The 14,637-nt window shown below is 48.3% G+C and overlaps 1 protein-coding gene across 1 annotated transcript in view; it reads left to right on the top strand.

The window, feature by feature from the left end:
• LOC119098218 (thyrotropin-releasing hormone receptor) overlaps window positions 1-14,637 on the top strand; it is a 50,645-nt gene that overhangs the window by 19,805 nt on the left and 16,203 nt on the right. The window contains exons 2-3 of the mRNA XM_037221146.1: window positions 5,063-6,104; window positions 10,721-10,878. Coding sequence (XP_037077041.1) covers window positions 5,097-6,104; window positions 10,721-10,878 — 1,166 coding nt within the window. The 5' untranslated portion in view covers window positions 5,063-5,096. The remainder of the gene's footprint in view (window positions 1-5,062; window positions 6,105-10,720; window positions 10,879-14,637) is intronic.

Here is a 14,637-nt window from a genome sequence, read left to right as displayed (position 1 = left end):
CCCAACTTAATAATATTACTGGGTGACCCAAAACTGTGCCTTAACTTTCGATGCGCTTCATTACTCAGTTTTCTGTCATAACTAAATAAAACTTCGGTAATTACTAGTTTGTTTTATTTAAAACATCAGAGCTAAAAATGAGAGTCTTTGGTCTTTTCTTCGTCATTCTAGGGCATGTGTTCGAGATGACTTCCACTTAGCTCCGTGCATATCTTGAGGCGCATCACTAAGTTGTTCATGACTTTCTTACAAACCGACCGAAGAATGGCTTTTACGCATCCTGATCTCCTGAGTTCCGTGATGGTCCTGAGGCTTCCTGCGTAAATCTTCTAGATGGCGCCAAAGGAAAAAATCTGGGGGCTGCCGAAGGAGTGACCTTGCTTGCGCGCAGAGCGTCTCGGACTCCGCTAAACTGACTCCATCACGCTCATCACTAACTCGGCTGCACGATTCCTGCGGTGTCCTGAGTGGCTTGGATGGTTTTCACCGGCTGCATTGAGGTTCTCCACCGTCCCACATTTCTGTAAGTGTCCCACCCAGGTCTGAATTTTGCTCTTGGAAACGGCGTTCTCACATTCGAGCCGATGCATGAAAGTATCGGGTTTTCTTGAACGAACCCGTCTCGTAGAAATGTTTGACGTAGTATGTTTTCTTGCTAGAGCTTCCACTGAGGTCCAGTTGTGTTCGCAGGCGTTTCCTCTACCATGTCCAGCTGGTGGTTAGTTAAGTAATGAACAAATCACAACTAATGTGCTTGCGGCCCGTTTTGTAGAATTATTGCGGAAATATTGTTATTGATGCGGAAATGTATTAATGCGGAAACGAGAAGCTGTAAGAAACCTGAAAGCCTGCTCATCACTTATTTTATATGCTTTTGTCATGGCTTTCGTCAGGAGGGCTTATGTCAATTTCATTTACAGATGCTGCGCGTAATCATAAAATAAGGATCATCACAAGAATTTCCCAGTGTGCGAACATGTATACCTACACCTTTTTTTGTAAACTAACACTGAGTGAAACAGCTGAGTTATATTTATTTCAGGATCTGAAACTCCGTCTCATTTCGGAGAGATTGCCGAAGAATCAACAGGTGCGATACCCTTGATCCCAGGCATAAATCCCCTTTGTCCAAGTCGAAATCCTCATCTCTGATGCCCACCAATGAAAAGCCTGTCAGCTGGTGAAGCCAAGTGCAATAAGCCAGACAGCTCAGTTGAGAAGTTAAAGGAGCTCACCAAAAATAGTGAAAGAAAACGGGGAGTCCTGACCCCAACTATGACAAATGTTTCCATTAAAGGGAGCCATGCGGACCGATATGGAGCTTTACAGGGTAATGCCACCACAATCACCACTGCAATAACACGACAAAGCGCGCATCCAAGACCGATTTGGGTGTATATTTGGCTTGCAGAGACCATGCTTCCTCGCAGTATCAGCAACAATGGCCCCCAAAAACGAAGCATTTGCCACCAAAATCAAATATTCACCCACTCCAATCAACCCAGGCAACCTGCACTGACATCTCGATGATTATCTTAAGATGGGGGGGGGGGGGGCGGCTTTGACATACTGGCGGACAGATGTGGGCCAATATCATCCTGTATATCTATGGTAGGGTCTGACGTAGAGCATGCCTGCGCGAAATGGGGCATCTCACCTTTTTGTACTTCCCTCTTATTGTAACTTCAGACGCGTACAATTTGATAAGCAATATCATTTTTATAGAAATTATTCTGAATACCGCAGAATTTTGATTTGAAGAAGCCGATCCTGCGGGAGAAATCTCGTGTGACACCCTGCTCAGCGGTATGACGGTGATGCATTTCATTTGCCTTGCTTTTTCCAATGTTTGTGTTCTGTAATGTTTGCAACCCACTAGTGTGTCAAAATGTTTGTGTAATAATGTTGCGAAAACTTGAAACAATCTAGCCAAAAATATGTGCGAGCGTGAAGCTGTTATGGCTCCAACGAAACATTATGCTTTGGCTTTGACTTCTCTCTTGGCGTTTGAGAACAAATAATCTCATGATCCATGTGATGCACTGGTTCAGACATCAACCGGTGAGGTTCTCTTCACCGGGTCCTTGCCCGGTGGGACAATCACAAACGTTCTTTTATTCATACCTACGGAGGTACGGACGGTGGTTATCATAACGACGGTGGTCGCGAGTGCAGTTTTGTCCGTCGTGGTAGGCTGTACCGCCGAACATCGACAGCACGCTTCAGAGTCCGGTGGGGCCCGAGTTGAGTGTCCGGTGGGCCCGGGTTGAGCATCCAGTGGTGTCCGAGTTAGGCGTCCGGTGGACCCAAGATCAGCGTCCGCTGGGGCCGTAGATCAGCTACCGCTGGGTCCCGAGATCAGTTACCGCTGGGTCCCGAGATCAGCGCCCGGTGGGACCCGAGATCAGCGTGCGGTGGGGCCCGAACTCAGCGTGCGGTGGGGCCTTAGATTAGTGTCCGGTGAGGCCTAAGATCAGCGTCCGTTGGGGCCCGAGTTAAACGTTCGATGAGGCCAAGATCAGCATCCGGCTGAGGCCCGAGTTATGCCGGCGCAAGACGTCACCCGCGAGCCCAGGCGTCAGTACTGTAAACCACACTCCAGGGGCGTATTTAGGGATCAGAGGTACACGTATTATGTTGTACTGAAACTATATTACATGTATGCAATACACGATTTTTTATTGGCGTCGTGTACAAGGAAAGAAATAAAAAGTCACAAAGCAGTGCAGACATGCACCGGGATAAGATAGCGACGAAAGTCGTAGGAACAACAAATAGCTGCATACACCAAATGCATGAAAAAGCCGTAAGCCAGTTTAGCATTCTTGCGTAGTCGATCCAAACAGCACAATACGAGTGGCTCTCAGGTCTTCAGCGCCATCAGCGACGCACGGAACGCGGACAGTGCCGGACGCTCAGTGACGGCCAGATGCAGCTGGTTCCACCAGGCCACAGGTCGATACCGAAACCCCCTCTGAGTGGCCAAGAGTTTGCATCTCGGTAGCTGAAGAGTTCCGGAATAGGATGAGTGGGCGGCCCGGGGAGACACCGCTGATCGGGGGGTTAACATGCGGCGGTCGGAAACGGGCTGAGGTGGTTGTGAAGGGCTTTGTAAACTTATAGAGGGTCCCTCTCTCGCACCAGCTGCTCCACCTTGGCACCACCCAGGGATGCCAACGCCGGACCGCCCCCCCCCCCCCCCCGACGCTGCACGCCAGTCACGACCCGTGCTCCGAAGTTTATAATTTTTTTATCAGAGTTAGTTGATCTTTGTTGTTCCTCCCCACATTGAAACCTGGTCAAATGTGGGACAATTCGTGCGCTTGATCAGCAACTTTAACGTTTTATGGTTTAAGTGGTGGTGGCGGAACCGATAAAGGGATACCAGAAGGGCGTCCTTCTTTTGGACGATATGGCCGGTGTCTCAGGAATGTGCCCGGACATCCATGAATCGATGGTCAAACCCAGCGGTCGTGTAGGTGAAGAGAGTCGGGCCAACCGACCGAGCTTTATTTAGGTTAAGGGTTTAAGGGTTTTGCTGACGGTTTTACGGGCTCCGATTAAAAGGAAAGGTGTTTCCGCTGGGTTCCTGTTTGATGAATTTGACCTGAGCCAGCGTTGTAATGAGCCCAAATAGTTTTGAACACGACTTTGAGTGATCCTAGATTTTGAAGGCTAGGCCGCGAATGATCAAGCAGTTGGGTGTCGTCAGCGCGCGCTATCACTCGACAGCCCAGCAGGTGACAGTGAAGGTCGGACAGCGAGTGATCGAGCAGCTGGGTGTTATCAGCGCACGCCATCGCTCGACAGCCCAATAAGTGACAGCGAACGTTATTCGTGGACAGGCTGAAGACGACCGGCACGGCGAAATATGCCTATGGCGCCCCGAGGCGGACCGGCACAGTTGCCATACCGTCTCTTACCAGCTGCCTCCGGCCGTCCTCATAGCTACGGAATAGCATGCCGGGTCGATCTCGTACCATCCCATATTGTTCGCGTGACCCCCGTTGTAGTTTTATCATTTTGACATAGATTTTCACCCATGTTACGTTGACTTTTCTTTTCATTCCATTCCGCCATCCAGCCGTTTAATGCTCGTGACCATGTTTGGGTGCATTTTCAGCTTCTTTTGAATTTAATGGGGGATATTCCTCCCTCCTCCAGGATCCCCAGCATATCAACTTCCGCTATTGCAGTAATATATTGTATTTTCCGTTACACTATACTATGCATTTAGTACTATTTATTTCCTGAAATGCAAGCTGATATCACGGTCGCTCGCGTTTTATTGCACTGGGTCTTGGTGACGCACTCAGCTGCTGAGGCCAAGTGGTGTCGTCTGCCTCTCACCCCGGCAGAAAGGGCGGATACTCCGGGGAATCGGAACTTCATTGGCAATAACGGTTCGGCTCATATCAACGTTATAAGCCAGAAAGGTTTTGTGATGATGAGTCAATCGATTGCTTTATAGTGAATTATCCGAGCGTGGGGAAGCGGGTGCGCCATCGTTCCCTAGCGTTCTGTACCTCAGTTAGGCACACGACGTGCGTGGGTGGATGGGTGCGTTGCACGTGATTCATGGATTAAAGGCGACCCCGGCCCCTCCGCGGTATCGTTTCGTTGGTGCGGCTAACATCGCTTCGACATGTCTGTCCAGCCGGCGCGCATGCTGGCACGTGTACGCGTTCCCGTCCGCCAGTCCCATCCGAGCCTGAGCAGGAACCAAGCGGACCACGGGCCGCGGGACACTTCAGGAGAATACTTTCCGCGGAACGCTGCAGCGGAACACGTGCCGCGGGCACCATAGCGGACTGCGCGCTGCGGGACACCACAGCGGAACACGCGCCGCGGGACACCACAGCGAACCTCGCGCCGCGGGACACTGCAGCAGAACACGCGTCGCGGAGCAGCCTGTGCGACGGGCGCGATCTGGTGACAGCGACTGTCGCCCGTGCCTTGGCGACCAACCCGAACGGTGCGGCTGCAGCTGGGCGCATCGGCACAGTTGTGGTGAGATGACCGTGAACGACCAGCGTTACATTAACGACCGACGCTGTTTCAGGCGACCGCGCGGGGCGTCCAGCTCGTGACGACCCATGGAGCGACCCGTCGTGGCCCGGCCGCTGCCAAAGCCGCTTTTGCTGCTGCTACTGCTGCTGCTGCCGCCGCTGCTGCTGCCGACTGTCCGCGGCGAGGACATCGCGTCCTTGCTGCCGGCGCAGTGCACCGAGAACACGTCCGCGATCGGCGAGGCGTTCTTCTGCTCGTGCCTGGACGACAGTGGCGTGCGCCTCGAGGGTAACCTTACCGGCCAGATGATGCGCAGTCGGGAGACCATGATGCGCGTGTACAACTGCACGAAGCTGTACGGCGAGTTCATGGAGATGAACTTCAGCTTCCCGCTTTACTACTCGTACCCGTATCGCAGCGTTGGCGCGCTGTTCCAGGGCGCCGTGTTCGTGGTCGGCTTCCTCGGGAACGTGATGGTGGTGGTGGTGGTGCGGCGGTCTCGCAGCATGCACACGCCCACCAACTGCTACCTGGTCAGCCTGGCAGTGGCTGACATCATCGTGCTGATTGCCGCCGTGCCCAACGAGATCTTCATGTACTTCCTGGTGGCGCAGGCCTGGATCTGGGGCAACGCTGGCTGCGCCATTCTCATCTTCCTGCAGAACATGGGCATCAACGCGTCGGCTCTGAGCGTAACAGCGTTCACCGTGGAGCGCTACATTGCCATCTGCCGGCCACTCAAGGCGCGCACCATCTGCACGGTGCAGCGCGCCAAGCGCATCATCTTCGCAGTCTGGGCGTTCGCCTTTTGCTACTGCATCCCCTGGGTATTCCTCACAACGGTGGTGCCCGTGCACTACATCGGCATCAGCGACGTGCAGGAATGCACGTTCAAGCTGTCACGGCAGGCCTATCTGGGGTACTTCTTCGCCGACATGGTGCTGTTCTACGTAGTGCCGCTGGTCCTATCCAGCGTGCTCTACACCATGATCGCCGTCGTCGTATTTCGGCCTCCGCAGATCCTGAAGCAGATGGGCTCCTCGGCTTCGTCGGGCGGTGCGGAGCCGTCTAGCGGCAACAGCGGACGTGCCCAGGTGAGGCACCACTGGAAGCCCACGTGAGCCTGGACGGGGTGGTCTGTCACGTAGGTCACGCTGTACCTCAGAGCGCCCAGTTGAGCTTCGGCGTGGCGGTCTCATTCAGCTCACACGATCTGAAAATTAACCAGGGTTAAGCTGAACTGTACGTTTCCGCTCACGTTCCAAATGTTGAGGTGTGGCTCTAGTCTCCATTCGGCCCTGGATGTCGAAGTTGGGATTTTTTATCGCTGTGAAAGCTCATCGATGTGAGCTGAACAGAGCCTTAAGCAGAAGCAAAATTAGTATGATTATTTTTAAAATAATATCCATGCTAAACGGAATGTTTCACATTTGAAGATGTTGAAGCAAGAATCAGGTATGACGAAACAAGCTCAGGTGTAACTACTGGTATATTTGTAAGGGGAAAGGACTGCTCTGGACAGCACAACTCTTCTTTTGGTAAGCATGCTCCTTAATGCCTCATGTTTTGATTTCGTCATCGTGCGTTGCGCAACATTGATTGAGAGACAATTGACGGCCCTTATATATGGAAATCGCGCCCACGAACGCCAGATATGAACGCCTCGAAAATTATTTTTCTCTTGGCCGTAATCGCCGCATGGCTTATAGAATGACAGGATTTTAATGACGTAACTATGGCATCATGAGCCGGAGGCGACTTTGAAATACTCTTCCCGATAAATCTTTCCTCATTTTCGTGGGCGTTTAGCTCAGAAGCTAGAGGGACTTAGGCCTTAAGACGGGCAGAACTGTGAACAGCGCCGACAAGTCTTCAAGATAGCCATTGCAGTTCAAAACCCCGCATAAATGTGGAGCACTTCATTTAAAGCAAGCGGTAGAAGTATGCATGAACCGTGGTGAAGTAGACCCTGGGAGCGGGTTATTTACCGTTCTCGGTGCCATGATTGTCACTTCTACAGGTGCCCATCAGTTCGCCAGAAAACGAGTAACTTGCCTATTTCGAGGCGAAGCCCAAAGTTCAAGACATTACTGAACAAAATTAGGTGACCATTTCATTTTAATTTCGTATCTTTCCTAAATCATGATGTATAGCGTTGGCTTGAGACGAGCAACAAAATAGCATCCAACTGACAGTGGGCATTTGTTGTTGTGTGGTCAATGCCAAAAACAAAACTGAAGGCCAGGCACCTTTGGCAACCGATAATAATGTTTTGATAAGTGAGTAAGAAAGCCGCGAAGTTTAAAACCATCGATTGCATTTTCGTGAAGATTTATGTGATGGAGGTCCGCAGATGCAGCATGCGCATGGTAAATCGCAAATAACAGTACCTGGGCTGGGTATGTTCCTGACAAGCTCGGCGGTGTTCGGCGACGAAATCAATAACTGCCAAGGTTGACGTTTTAGCAAGACTTTTAAGCAACCTTAAAAAGGATTGTGCGTCCACCAAATGGTCACAAGTTTGGGTGTCCGACCGAAATAATCGGTTAATTTTTGGTCAGAGGAAGTGCTCCACATTTGTATGGGGTTTAGAACTGAAGTAGCCATCTTGAAGATCCTTCGGCACAGTTCGCAATCATGACCTTCTGAAGACCTAAACTTTTTTGGTTTCTAATCTACACGCCCGCGGAGACGTGTAGATTATTTCAGGGAGACGATTTCAGAGTAAGCGAGGCATCCATGGAGTCGAAATAACGTCATTCAAATTCTGCCATTCCATAAGCCATGCAGGGATCAAGGCCAAGAAAATATAACTGTTGAGCCGTTCATATCTCGCGTTCGTCAGCACGATTTCTCGACATAACAGCCGTCAATTGGCTCTCAATCAATGCTGTGCAAGGTATGATGACGTAATCAAACAATGACGTATTGAGAAGCATTCTTACTAAACGGAGCAATTGTGCTGTCTACGGCAGTTTTTCCACATAAAAGTATGCCAATAATTCAAAGCGACTTTAATTCGCCATGCAAGATGTGGTAATATGGCAAGCACCAGATTCTCATGGTTATCTCAAAATCTTCAAATCTATATTCCCTTCAATATTTCGACAAAAGGTTTGCTCTCCGTTTGACATTCCTTGTGTGAACCGCATTATTTGAACGAGGATCCTATTGCTGATGATGATAATCGTAATGATCATGATGACCACAATGATAGACACCATGCCACTGCTATAGCCGGTGTATAACGGTGTCAGCGAGCGCACACCTCACGCCTACAGGACGCTCTATTTAGTGTCGTAGAATGTGAATAAACTTCGAAATTTGTCATTCTCAGGATATGCATGGCCCAAATGGTTCGCAACGCCGGGAACACATTGAGGTGTGTAACTGCCCTGTCATATTTTGCAATACTATTATTCCATAATTTTAGTAAAAACCGAAATATCCTTCGCTCTCTTTGAACGTCTAGGAAGTCGTGCAAGAAAGAAAACTGCCCCGCCAACTTTCCAAACGTTCATACACAGATATGTGACAAATATACACAGATGCACACAGACACACACACACACACACACACACACACACACACACATATATATATATATATATATATATATATATATATATATATATATGCATATTTATACATTGCATATTATGTGACCATGTGGAAAAATTTGGAAATATTCACGGTTTATCCGTATACCATCCTGTATCTCTGCACATCAGATGGAAGTTCAGATCTTAGTTCGCCACAAAAAAGGCTCCCTTGAGGTGGATTTCCGACTCAGAATGATTCTTCCATTTTTGCAGTTACCGCATGTTGTTGTGCAATGTAAGAGCAGTGGAGGGGTATTGATATTCTAGGCAGTTAAACCCGGTTGTCCAACCAAACAGAGGCCCACACAAAGCAAACGATGCAACGTGAAAACACATAAATTGCCGACCGGAGTCCTGCATAAAACGTGAGTATTATGCAACGTGTAAATATTTATAGCCAATCGAAGTCCCGTCTCTAATAACTCGCTCAGAGCTCTGATGTGTGCAGCTTCAAAGTAATTGTTCGGCTTTCATTTCTTGGAATACAAAGCCGTGAAAGTTTTACTGAGTTCATGCTCTCTGAACGCCTCACTGCTGACAGCTTTGGTTCACGGATCTTACATGGGAAGGCTTTCGAATTCAAACGGACTTCGATGGAAGCAGCATATTGATGCTCTGTAAAGGTTGCCGTTGCCTTGCGCTTTGAAATACCATGTCAGACGAGACGGAAGCTCATCTCAGTAGGCTGGCCGGGTCTTGAGACGGGAGCTTATAACAGACAGGAGAGACGGGCGATTTTTTTCATTCATTGTAGTTGTGAGATCACAAACAAGCATTTCCATTCAGAACACACCGTTCTCAGGCGCAAACTCAGCGCTGGCTCCGAACGCTTTTTGGGTCTTTCCTGCCGTCCTGAGCATCCTTGGTCTGCGGGCTTACTGCAAGCTCATGGACTGGCTTTGGATTCGTAAGTCTATTCTGAACTCATGGTGCTGTGCGCCGTCTCGTTAACTTCTGTCAGTTAGTGTGGCGTCAGGGAATGCCAACCACAAATTGTTTTGCCACGTCTAGGAAAGCTTAAAGGGAATGTTCCACATTTGAAGATATTGAGGCACGCAGCATTGATGATGAAATAAGCTCATTTATAACAATCGGCTACCTTTAAGCGCAATATTGCTCTAGCCAACAACATTTCGTGTTTTTGTAAACATGTATTTCGACACGTCATCATTTTATCGCGTCGTTGAACTTTTTTGACGTCAGATGCTGTGCCAAACTGGCCGGGCGAAATTGCCACTCAGGTGGACGGGCTAACTCATCTGTATTACTTAAGCTTCTCGGGAAATGTCGTAGCAATGGGTACGGTGCTCCCAGAACCAAAATATGTGCATGTGCTTTGGCCCTTTGTCGTGATGTTTTTATCCTTTTATCCGTGATTTTATATTACTTACTTGTATTCAAATGCTGAGTCATGGCGGCATTATAAGTTATTCGATTGCAACTCTTAATTCTGTGTTAACCAGTGGCACCGTTCAACGTCCTGCGTTACGCAGCACCAGACGGGATTCCTGTTTGAAACTTGCACTGAATCCATTACATTGGTCGAAAGCTACTTGAAACCCTTTGGGTCCAAAATGGTGGTCACTTTCGTAGACACGAATAATTTGACGGTCATGGCTAATGGCTAATGGCTATGGCTAACCGGGTGACAGCATTTGACTGATGTCTGTATGGCGTCACGCTTGCCTGAGTGACCTTGAACTGGTCTGCACGAAAAAGGCTGCAAACTTTGCAAGTGTCTAGCTCAGAAGTTACAGAGTTTTAAGTCTTAAGAAGGGCAGCGCTGTCCACCCACCCAGGCAGCGTCTGACACAAAACCCCACCCACAGGTCAGCAAAATAATCCTTACCATCGTCTGACCGGAGACCCCGTCCACAAGCCATCTTTGACAGCTTCCCACCATCATCTGACCTGAGACCCCGTGCAAAGATCATCTCAGACCGCTCCCCATCGTCGTCTGACCAGGAATTCCGTGGACACCGTCCACGCCGTCGTTGACGTCGTCCTCAAATTTCAAAATGTTCCTCACCGTCGTCTGGTCAGGAATCCCGTCTATAGGTCATCAAAATAATCCTTACTGTCGTCTGACCAGTGACCCCGTCGACAGGTCATCAAGATGCTGCTCACCGTCGTCTCCCTGTTTGCACTGCTCTGGCTGCCGTACAGAAGCATGCTCGTCTACAACTCGTTCGCCCAGACGCCCGCCGACAAGTATATGGACCTGTGGTTCCTCATGTTCGCCAAAACTTGTGTCTACATAAATAGGTACGTGGCATTAAAACGCCGAGTTATGGGCTGTCCTTGGCTTTTGAAATAGCAGTATGTAAGACTTAAAGAAAGCATGATTAAGGCAGCATGACAAATTTATTTGCACCCAAAAGCAGCTGGGTGCGCAGAATAACGACACATGCGCCAAAGGTAGCTGGTGGTTGCTCAAAACAGGCATATAGGTACTGCAATTAGCCACCACCACATATTATTCTTCTTCACATCTCACTCGCAGTGGAATGGCAATATGATGTTCCACCTCATAAACCCGTTTTTCAGCAAGTCCTCGTAACGGTTCGGGCATCTGGTACTGTTCTTTCAGCAGTTTTGTGTCAGCTGCCTGAGTGTGCTACTTTGCCGTGACATCGACTAGCTAAGTACGAACCACCCAACATGATATCAAATTATCGCCTTTCCTACATTGTTCGCCTCCAGCCATCACAGATGTCCAGTATCTGCCCTGCTAAACCTTCAAATGCCTTTTTCTTGTCATCTTTTATATTTCACTTTTATAAGAATTGTGGTATTGACGCAAAACAGCTGCACACTAGTTGCGCACACTAAAAAGTTTTATGGTTTCCCACTTTGACTTATCCGGGTTGCTAGACGACCCGGTTCCGCGTCGTCGAATGGTTGAAGGAAAGAAGAGTGTTCGATTAGAAAAGTGTAAGAAATTATCGAAAGATGCTGGGAAGTAAATATTTGTGGTCAAGATATTTTTGAAGCTGTTGCACGAGCGCAGCGAGTTTGATAACTTCGAATAGATCGAGACAGGGTTTACCATGGCGTACAATGGAACATTTTTCTCTTTTTGTGTTGAAAGGAAGTGGCTTGGCTAATTAAAAGACGTCCCATCAAAATCATGTTTTGACATCTGCATGGAGCCATTTGACAGCGAAAGTGAGAGGTTGAAGTAGAGAATGGGTTTTCAGGTTTCCCCGTCTTTGATGCGTTTCTGCATTTCTTGGTAAATGCAGTATTTATATGTTGTTCTTCATGAATAGCTGGCGGAGAAATCGTCATGATAAGGTTGCCATGAACAACCGGGCTGCGATGTGCTAATCCCAAGACAACCGCACTCTAGCCAATTACCGCACTCCATGTCTAAATGTGTTTTCTTATTTTGATCTATGGTAATGCTACTCTCCACATGTTTGGATATATTTTTACATTAGCTTGTACACGTGGTACTGCATTTCGCATCAGTAGTTTTTGATCTGAGAAAGCAGTTTTGGCCGGCGGAAGACATGCTTTGCTTAGCAACATACAAGCTCAGTTGCTCGGACAAAAATGCAACTTGAATTTGTAGAAACTGTGCTGCACTGCAGGTGATGGATTAAATGCATCTTACTTTGCAACCACTCAGATGAGCATTTTGTGGTAGATGACATTTGTGGTAGAATATCGCATTTCCGAAAAAGTTCTATGTTAATAAAGACGACGGCCGTATAAAGCGGCTCCGTACTACGGCTGGACCTTGTTATAGGGCCTTGGGCTGGACTGAATAAACTTTTTATTGTCTCCTCGTGGTCTTCTTTTCTGATGTCTCTTGTTTGAAAAATATGTCACACTGCACTTTTTCACTGTATTTTAAGCGTTACCAGTCTTTCTACTTCTTTGGCCACACAAACCCCCTGTCATCCTGTGTGTCGTCATAGTTCCATTTTTTAAATGCCATTCACGTGGCGCGGAAGAGAATCAGTGGTTTCAGAAATTATTACGGACATTATTTATCTCTATAACCTTGGCTCGCGTCGGTGCTCGTTCGTTCCATGGTTCTTGTAAATAGTTTGCTATTGCTCAGTTCGCTTTAATGATGTGCTGTCGCAGATTGGTGTTGGGCGTGTTGGATTTGTATATGATGTGTTTAAAGCTGTATAATTGAAGTTTGTTATACACCATACACTTTGTGTGTGCGGTAGTGATATGCAAGCCTGTAAGTTGTGGAAAAAATCGGGTTTTCATTTTTCTTGTTATTATGGTGTAAAGTCGCATCGGGATATTAGTTGCAAACAAGCAGTTACTTCCTTTTAATCCCGATAATGCATAGATTCATATCCCGCATTTTTCCAAAAAGCAGCTTCCTAGGTGTTCCTACCTTGGTCCCCTCTCGTCTCGGCAGCATGGTTGACAAATGTTGCGGCCGCAAGCTGCTTCCTAGCTGTGGTTTCCATGTTTTGCTTCTGAGTAGGTTAGACAGATATTTAAGATGACACGGATGCTTTTTTAGAAGTATCAAAGCACAGGATAAAATGCTCTGCCTGGAATCACTGGATTTTGGTAACAAGCTGCGATGTCAAGGCCACGATGATTTGCTTTTCCTATATTTAAATTTGAATTGAAAAATAGGTCGGTTCCATCATCGTTTTGATGTTGAGAATGTCATCCTATTTGGAGCTGATGCGGCCGTGACAATTATGATATATGATGGGAATGAAAAGGTAATAAGAAGACCTGCAGTTCAGACACCTGGCATATTTCATTGGCCCAGTTATCCCTTTTTGCTCATGTGCATGGAGGAGGGGTCGGAAGAGCACTGAGGGGATTAAGTCAAAAGCAGAGAGGGATGATAGTTATTTATGAAGAAGCCTTAAGGTAATATTACTGCCACTGGCGCCTATCAACCCACGTGTTTAGGATGAAACGCTGTCAAATTTGTGTTTGATTTGTGTTGTATTTGGTCCCATAAAGTACAAAATAACTATGAAAAAATCAGTTTAATGAAATCTCAACTTCACATAAGTGACAACAACTCTTACAACGCTGGCGCAGGTGATGCAATGCTGTAACTATTTATGAACAGGTTTGGGTGGCAATCCATTTTAATTCTATGCCATAGTTGTTTTGCCACCAGTACAGCATCTTACTTTGGTGTACATATGCACATTAGTGCCATGCCAGGGAGGAAAAATGGTTTCATGTAAGTCATCGAATGTTGGTTTCTTGCAGCTGCTCCATGATGTGCCTTGATATTCAATTATTGTCCAAGTATTTAAGTTACGATATTTTAGTCCAATTAAATCCAAGTTTATAAAAGGTGTCGCAAAGACCAAACTTTCTTTCCTTGCAAGTTGATGAGAACTAAAGCACTCAACCGGCTTGTTCCGATCTTGCCACACGTGGGAACGGTTCGACCACACCGACCGGACCTGCCGGGCTGCGACCGGCAGCCCCTGCGGCCAATTCTCACCACACTTGTGTGAGTGTGACGCGAAAACCCCTTGCTGCCCACGTGCAGAGGCCCGCACACAGCTTGGGACTGCCGCGGCTGTCCTGGTTGTCACATGCAGCGCGAAGCGCTGAAAGAGCGCCAGCAGCAGGCAGCGGCAGCGGCCCTCGTGCCCGCTCAACGATAGTTCTATTCTGAAGAGTGGCCCATGCCGCAGGAGGCGTGCCCCCGCCCCCCCCCCCCCTCTCTCTCTGGCACCAGCTCCGCGACGGTGCCCCTCCTTCCCCCGCGTCCTCTTGAGGAGCCCGAGACGCTGAGCCAGCGCCATGCCACAGCGCAGCGCTTCCCCTCAGCACACAGCTCCTCCCTAGCATGTCATGCCCACGACCAGTGGGTTCCGGGGCTGGTCCCGAGAGGACTGCCGATCGACCTCAGCTCTCCTGCCAAGTGATCTACCCGCTCTGTGGCTGCGGACCTCCCTGAGGAGGGACCTGCCCCACCACACTCAAAGAGCCTCTCTCTCTCTCTCTCTCTCTCTCTCTCTCTCTCTCTCTCTCTCTCTCTCTCTATCTCTCCTATCTCTCTCT

Source organism: Pollicipes pollicipes, unplaced genomic scaffold (assembly GCF_011947565.3).
Source record: "Pollicipes pollicipes isolate AB1234 unplaced genomic scaffold, Ppol_2.1 Scaffold_4740;HRSCAF=5597_pilon_pilon_pilon, whole genome shotgun sequence".
NCBI lineage: Eukaryota > Metazoa > Arthropoda > Thecostraca > Pollicipedomorpha > Pollicipedidae > Pollicipes > Pollicipes pollicipes.
This window is presented reverse-complemented; position numbering and strand designations above follow the sequence as displayed.